The following is an 8691-nucleotide window of genomic DNA, read 5'->3' on the forward strand; positions in this document are numbered from 1 at the left end:
GTGGCTTGATCCAGAGTCTTCCAGTGGCAGATTACAATTTTCAAGGCTAAAACAAGTAAAAAGCAGCAAATATGAGTTATCTTGTTGGGCAGACTGGATGGACCGTGCAGGTCTTTTTCTGCCGTCATCTACTATGTTACTATGTAAAGTATTAACAAGCAAGCAATCATTCTGATTTAACATAGATTGAAAACACTGGTCTCGAAGCAACACATATTTGTATAACATAGGACCAGTTAAATGAAACACCCTCCAAAAAGAACTATATATATATAGAAAGAGAATACAACTACCCTACAGTATCGCAGTGGCGTGTGCGTATGATAACGCTTCTGCGGGTAGAGAGGGTAGGAATTACAGACTTTAAAATGAAGACTGGAGTGCGTTTCCAACTCACTTGGACTCCCTTTTCGAATACTCTGACTCCAACTGCCAGGAGTAGACTGTTAAACTTCTAGATATTGCCCTGTACCCTGCGTTATTATGTTCATTTGATGCCATAGCAAAGGAAAAAAAGGGGGGGGGGGAGGGGAAGGGAAGGGGAGGGAAGGTTAAGTTCTATTTGTTGGGGTAGAAGTACTATGTGTTAGTTTAGCCACATGGGGGGAAAATATCAGACGTTCATACATGATGATGTTAACTTTTCTTCTTAAGTTTTGAATAAAAATGATTGAAACATATAGAAAGAGAGAGAGAGATAATATATATTAGTATTGTTGTACATTTAGCTTGCCATTCAAAAGGGTTTTTGTTTTTTTTTTTTGAAACATTCTTCATTTATACTAGTTAGTGTAAAGTAACATTTGATGTTATGATAAAAGTAATAGTGGAGAGTTTAAGTCGAATGACTCTTGGATCTCCTGTACAACATTTACGAGAACAATTTAGTGCAAACTAAAGAACAAATTTTTGTGGACCATCATATATATATTTCAGTCATGCTTCATAGAAAAGATCCTCTGCAGCCCAATTTTTAAAATTAGTTCAATATAAAGCAATTTTATAAATATAAAAATAATACATCTCTTCAGGCAAATTTGTGATGATTCAATTCAGTAATCAGTCACAACGTGGCCCTTTTACTAAAGCTTACTGCATACTAATGGAATTAGCGTGCGCTAAATGCTGAGGGGCCCTTTAATAAAGCCGCGTATGTGCCTACGTGCGCCCAACAGGCGTCAATTTGGAGTTACCAGCCGGCTGCCACGTGGCCCGTGTGGTAACTTCAGTTTTGATGCGCGCGCCAGAAGATCAGGCAGTAACTTCAACTTGACGCACTTAGGTGATTACCGCATGGTTAATGCGAGAGACCTTACCGCTAAGGTCAATGGCTGGTGGTAAGGTCTCAGACCCAAAATGGACACGCGACAATTTTATTTTGCCACAAGTCCATTTTCGCCAAAAAGTTTTAAAAAGGCCCTTTTTACAGACGTGCTGAAAATGGATCTGCTCGCGCCCAAAACGCGCGCCTACACTAGCGCAGCCTTTGCAGATCAGCAATGCGGCCGCGCAGGCTTCTGTTTCTGTGAGTCTGACGTCCTGCACTTCTGACGCCTGCGCGGCCGCATTGCTGATCTGCAAGGGCAGGCTTCTACATGGAATGTTGCTAGTGGAGGAGTTGCCTAGTGGTTAGTGCAGTGGACTTTGATCCTGGGGAACTGAGTTCGATTCCCACTGCTAGGCAAGTCACTTACCCTCCATTGCCCCAGGTACAAATAAGTACCTGTATATACTATGTAAACTGCTTTGAATGTAGTTGCAAAAACCACAGAAAGGCGGTAAATCAAGTCCCATTAACAAGATTCTATGCACAATCTCAAAGAGTAGCAACATTCCATGTAGAACCCCCAAAGAATAGCAAGATTCCAGAATCCTCAAGGAGTGGAGGAGTAGCCTAGTGTTAGTGCAACAGGTTTTGGTCCTGGGGAACTGGGTTCAATTCCCACTGCAGCTTCTTGTGACTCTGGGCAAGTCACCTAACTCTCCATTTCTCCAGGTTAAGTACCTGTATGTACTTTGTAAACTGCTTTGAATGTAGTTGCAAAAACCACAGAAAGGTGGTATATCAAGTCCCATTTCCCTTTTCCTTTCCCTCAGTTGCTTAGTAAATGATTCATGCTTCTCTGTCTGTTTTTATGTATATGTTTATAAGTGCTTTAGGAAATGTTTAAAAAGTCTTTATATATATTATTTGCAGATACAGTAAGGCATTCTGAAGCAATAGGAAAACCTTTGAAGATCAAAAGCATTAGAAAACCTCTGTCAAGTATTATCAGGCACTTGGGTAAGTACTTCAAGGGGAAAACTGAGGAAAAAAGTACTTTTATTTTTTTGTTTGTTTTTGTTACATTTGTACCCCGCGCTTTCCCACTCATGGCAGGCTCAATGTGGCTTACATGGGCAATGGAGGGTTAAGTGACTTGCCCAGAGTCACAAGGAGCTGCCTGTGCCTGAAGTGGGAATCGAACTCAGTTCCTCAGTTCCCCAGGACCAAAGTCCACCACCCTAACCACTAGGCCACTCCTCCACTTTTCTATGCGAATCACAAGAATTGAAGGCTTCCCTTGAATTTTGTTGTCATTGATGAGTATTATATACTCTTGGAAAGAATCTGCAGAAGTATGTGCCAGGGAGGAGTGCACACTTGGCATAGGGTAATTTACTGGGAGTTGAAGAGGGTCTGATGGAGAGGTAGGACATTTATGATGGCTGACCCAGAGGACAGTTTTCCAGTGAAAGGTGACCGTTGGCAAATATTCTTATGTTTTGTAAGCATTTGAAGGTCTGTCATTGTAGATGGATAGGTGTGGTGAAGTGTAAGGGGGGGGGGGGGGGTATGTGAATGATGCTGCTGTTCTCCATACCTGTATTGATTTTTTTTTTTCTTGTATTGCTGTAAACCATTTTGAATGAAGTTTCCTCAGGAAAATGTTATAAACATTTTTTTAAATAAAATATATAGAATGTTCCATTATGTTTGGGAGCATTGTTAAACTATAAATGTAAGGATATTAAAATAACATAGAAATAATGTGTTTGTTCTTGATTTATAGAGTCTGTTAGCCAGTGGCGTACTAAGAGGGAGGGGTGGGGGCGGTCCGCCCAGGTGCATGCCGCTGGGGGGTGCCGCGGCGCGCGCCTGCTGCGAGAGTTTGCTAACTTCTCTCGTTCGCTGCAGCTCCCTCTGCCCCGGAACAGGTTACTTCCTGTTCTGGGGCAAAGGGAGCTGCAGCGAACGTGCAAAGTTAGTAAACTTGCAGCAGGCGCGTGCTGCGGCACCCCCCCCCCCCCCCGCGGCCTGCACCCGGGGGGGGGGGGGGTGTTTCGCCGGGGGGGGGGCACTGCACCCGGGGGGGGCGGGGCGGCGCCCCGGGTGTCCGCCCCCCTAGGATCGCCACTGCTGTTAGCCCTTTATAAATGTACATTATTTAAATGTTCGTATTAATAGTAAATTTTCTTGGTTGATAGAGACAACACACTCATGACTTAGCGAAGTAGCTGGAGGGAAGTTGTATGAAAACTTTGGTAGCCTATGCTGACCATAGAAAGTGCTACTACTACTACTACTATTTATCAAAGTAACGCAGAGGTTTCAATTTAGATACATCCCTTTAACCCTTAGGCCTAACAGGGTGTCCTATGTTAGCAGGCAAGTCCAGCCCATTGACTGGGCAGGAATGATTTTTGTACACAGCCTTGCCAGGAGTGGAGGAGTAGCCTAGTGGTTAGTGCAGTGGACTTTAATTCTGGGGAACTGAGTTCGATTCCCACTGCAGCTCTTTGTGACTCTGGGCAAGTCACTTAACCCTCCATTGCCCCTGGTACAAAATAAGTACCTGAATATATGTAAACCGCTTTGAATGTAGTTGCAAAGCCCCCAGAAAGGCGGGATATCAAGTCCCATTTCTCTTTCCCTTCCCTTAACAAGGAGGATGACTTCCTCTGCTGTTGCCTTGCTGTGTCCTCCACCAGGAATGCTGGTAGCTATTGGCACATGGGGTTCATGCCCTAAACCCTGGGCCCAGCATCCCCACACCCTCCTGCCTCCAGCCTGGCATATCCTCCACTCCCTACATGGGGTCCATGCCCTAAACCCTGAGCCCAGCATCCCCACACCCTCCTGCCTCCAGCCTGGCATACCCTCCACTCCCTAGGTCATAGCTACCCGTGGAGAGAAGATGGAGGGGGCTCCTGCAAAAGGCATTCATTACTTGCTGCTTCCTCCTCTGCCGATATCCTTCTGAAATTAGAATTACGTGGGGTTGACGGGCCTCACAAAAGTAGGGCAGCTTTGTAGTTCTGCGACTTAAGGAGGAAGCCGGCAGAGGAAAAGGGTGCAATAGGTAAGGAGCACTACTTTCCCAGTAGGGAATGAGGGTGAGGATGGGATTGTGGTGATTCCAGGGCATAGGGAGAGGTAAAAAAAAGTACTGATGACAAGGCATGGTAACAAGGATGAGGTCAAACCGTGAGCCTCAGCACATTGCTCTACACACCACCCCTGCAGCAGATCTAGAGAGTGAGATTTTGTGTGTGTGTGGGGAAACAGAAGAAAGCTAGTGATCGGGAGATCATGAATATAAGTGCTATGGGAGTGAACAGAAAAAGAAGAAAGCAAGAGTATTTTATGAGGGGCAATAAGACGAGAGAGAAAGAGATTGGGGCACAGAAATGAGAACAAGTTGCAAATTAAATTTATATAGTAATGTGCAATGGAGGAGTGGCCTAGTGGTTAGGGTGGTGGACTTTGGTCCTGAGGAACTGAGTTTGATTCCCACTTCAGGCACAGGCAGCTCCTTGTGACTCTGGGCAAGTCACTTAACCCTCCATTGCCCCATGTAAGCCGCATTGAGCCTGCCATGAGTGGGAAAGCGCGGGGTACAAATGTAATAAAAATAAAATAGATACTATTGGACATTCTACATGGAATGTTGCTATTCCACTAGCAACATTCCATGTAGAAGGCTGCACAGGCTTCTGTTTCTATGAGTCACTCACAGAAGCAGAAGCCTGCACGGCCACATTGGTGATCTGCAAGGGCCAACTCTACATGGAATGTTGGAATAGCAACATTCCATGTAGAATCTCAAATAGTAGCAACAGTGGAGGAGGAGTGGCCTAGTGGTTAGGGTGGTGGACTTTGGTCCTGAGGAGCTGAGTTCGATTCCCACTTCAGGCACAGGCAGCTCCTTGTGACTCTGGGCAAGTCACTTAACCCTCCATTGCCCCATGTAAGCCGCATTGAGCCTGCCATGAGTGGGAAAGCGCGTGGTACAAATGTAACAAAAAAAATATATTTTTGCATTCTTTGCATCTCATTACTATGAAATTCTTGGTAGCAAACCAACATGCTATAGTAATATAGTGCTGATAGTGTCTTTTAATTCATGTTAAAGGGAAATAACGTGCATGATTGATATTAACCACCTTGAGAACTACTGTTCTTAGTGGCAGTGAGTTATATAGTTCTGACTCCTAACCATCTATTTAAAAGGTTATCCAGTTATCTTTAACCGGATAGCATTCGACTGAATACAGTTCCTAAAATCATTAGAACAGGTTAGATCAGTGGCGTAGCTACGTGGGGCCTGAGGGGGCCTGGGCCCCCGTAGATTTCAGTCCAATTTATCATTTAAATATATACATCTAACCCAGGGGCGTAGCCAGACTTCCGTGGGAGGGGGGACCAGAGTTCGAGGGGAGGGGGCACAGGACGTCAGCATGCAACTGTTAAAGGAAGAAGACTATTCTGCAGCAGAACGGTCGGAGAGGACGTCGGCTGGCGGGGAGTGGGGTCCCCTGCCAGCAAAACCGAAGATAGGCGGCGGCGGGGGAGGGTTCACGGTGGGAGGGGGGTCGGCAGAGATGGGGGCGGCAATGGCGGCGGGGAGGGGGCTAAAATGTGCCCCTCCCCTCGAGCTCTGGACCCCCCTCCCACAGAAGTCTGGCTACGCCCCTGGGTTATAGATGTATATATTTAAATGATAAATTGGACTAAAAGATTAATATATTTTTCTGTCTTCTTACATAACCAACAGAAGTTCATCCTACCATGAAACCAAATGCAACCAGGCCAATACTGAGTCTTCAAAGTCCAACTGCAAAACGAATGCTGTCAGTCCCTAACCACACAACACTAACAATTCTGGGAAAAAGAAGCTATAGCCATCATAATGGCCTGGATGGTATGTAAAGCTGGGAATATTGTCATGTTCATTACATTTTTTTTATTAAGTGACGTGGAAAGTTTTACTTCTGTAAGCATGTTGAAAATTGAAGATTATGTATTTCGCGTCTCTGATCAACCTTTGAGAATTTTAACTTAAGAAATGGTTCTTAATAACCTCCCCACCCCCCTCCCACAAAGAAAAAACACAACCACAAATGTGGGCTTAGGCTGAAATTTGTTTTTTGCTGTTCGGTCTTAGTATTCTTTGAGGCCAGTGAACCTAAACCTTCCGTTGATGAACATTAACAGCTAATAAAAGCCCAAGTACTAACACACATTAAACCTGTCTTCGTGTGGCAGATCTTGCAGATGCATTAGTGCCACCAGTAATGGAAGACCTATTATGGGCTGCAGTGTCCCTACACATGTCAGCAACAGCAGATCTCCCCCAACTCTAGGCTACCTAAACCCCTGAATGGAAGAGTAGCCTACTGGATAGTGCAGTAGGCTTTGATCCTAATGAACTGGATTGATTCCCATTGCAGATCCTTGTGACTCTGGGCAAGTCCCTTAACCCTCCATTACCCCAGGTACAAAATAATTGCCTGTGTATAATATGTAAACCGCTTTGAATGTAACCACAGAAAGGTGGTATATCAAGTCCTTTTCCCTTTCTTTATCCAAACCTACCCCTTGGATTGCTATACCATTTGATATGGGAGGAGAGCACTCCTGCCCAACCAGCCTGTCATTCAAAATGATACAGACCTGTCATGGTCCTTTGCTCCTGTAGTGGAAAGGAGGTGCAAATATTCAAGGGCAATTTCACCTTTAGAAATTATACTTCAAGAGGGTAATTTTATAAAAGGTGCCTAGATTAAGACAGTAAGTAGGCGCCTACTTAGGCACTGTTTTATACAGACACACAGTTGCCGAGGTCATAGGAGCGACTCCGTGGGTGCTTGAGTAATATTGAACAAACTCCTTGATTGTGTCCAGGAAGGGATAATTTTCATTGAGTTTAGCACCCCCAGTGATTTTGAAAAGTTGGCTCCTCAGGCCGAGGTGATAAGAACATAAGCGTTGCCATACTGGGACTGACCGAAGGTCCATCAATCCCAGAATCCTGTTTCCAGCAGTGACCAATGCAGGTCAACAGAGTGAACACACCGGAGAGCATAGAAACCATGAAAAGAGATCTCCAAAATTAGAAGGATGGTCTAAGGTCTGGCAGTTAAAGGTAATGGGAAGAATTGCACAGTGATGTACTTGGGGTGCAGAAATCCAAAGGAGGTTTTAGAGATTGATATGCACAGCTCAAGAGAGGAACCTTGGGTTGATAGTATCTGAGGACAAGGGTGGTGGCCATGACCAGAAGGATGCTGGGTTGCATAAAGAGGGTATAGCCAGCAGAAGAAAGGAAGTGTTGATGCCCCTGTGCAAGTCGTTAGTGAAGCCCCTCTTGGAGTATTGTGTTCAGTTTTGGAGTGATCATAGAAAAACAACAAAAATAGTATGAGGTGTGCGCCACAAGATGTATGATAAGAGACACGATGCCCTGAAGATACAAACCCTAGAGCAGTATTTCCCAAGTCCGGTCCTGGAGTATCCCTTGCCAGTCAGGGTTATCAGGATATCCACAATAAATATGCATGAAGAGATTAGCATAAATGGAGGCAGTGTATGCTTGATCCCTGGTGGAGTCCAGATGAGCAGAAGACACGGGAGGGAAGAATCAGATGTCTTTCAGTGGAAATATCTTAAGAAGTGAGGGCTAGCAAATGGGATCAGTAGAGAGGCTAGTTGGGGGGACTGTCACAGTAGAGGGCTTTGTGGACCAGACAACAAATTTTAAACTGGATACAATATGAGAAAGCCAATGATGGTGTATGAACAAAGATGGTAATGGCCAAACTTAGATGCATATGAAAGAATACATAGGGCTGTAATTTGGACTGTCTGAAGATGTTTAAGAATATAGGAAGGAAGACCTGCACAGATGACATTAATATAGTTTAGACACAATAGAACTGTTGCACTCAGCCTACAGTTGCGAAAATCCCTGCTGCTCCATTATTACTTCTGCAAGTTTAGTTGAAGCCATGTTGGTAGCAACTACCCTTGCCTAGATGGACGGAGGGGTACAGAGTGAGCAGAATGGAGTGGCTCATGGTGTACAGACACCAACAGAGTGTGATGAAAGCGTGGATGACAAGTAGGCAGTTTCAAGACCAGACATTATATTAGAGGTGTGCAACCCCGGGCTTCAGGTGAATAAGCTGCTGGTGCCTCTTTGAGCAGACTGCCACTGAGGAGACCTGACTGTTATGGCACTAAAACATTCCTTCTCAGCCCATGTTTGAGAGCTTGCTGAAAATTTGGCTGTCCTATTTCTTTGGTTTCTGACTTACAATGGGTCACAAATCTAGAAAAGAAAATTGTAGCGTCTTGAAGACAAAGAGGGAATATAGTAATATAGTTTATTTGTAGGGAAAGAGGGAGCTGTGGAGAGACTGAGGAAA

General features: G+C 44.7%; 1 protein-coding gene across 1 annotated transcript in view; it reads left to right on the forward strand.

Moving 5' to 3' along the window:
• Positions 1-8691, forward strand: part of MTA3 (metastasis associated 1 family member 3) — a 429588-nt gene that overhangs the window by 330459 nt on the left and 90438 nt on the right. The window contains 2 exon segments of the mRNA XM_030195789.1: positions 2198-2284; positions 6039-6185. Of these exon segments, the coding sequence (XP_030051649.1) occupies positions 2198-2284; positions 6039-6185 (234 nt within the window).

Source organism: Microcaecilia unicolor, chromosome 3 (assembly GCF_901765095.1).
Source record: "Microcaecilia unicolor chromosome 3, aMicUni1.1, whole genome shotgun sequence".
Classification (NCBI taxonomy): domain Eukaryota; kingdom Metazoa; phylum Chordata; class Amphibia; order Gymnophiona; family Siphonopidae; genus Microcaecilia; species Microcaecilia unicolor.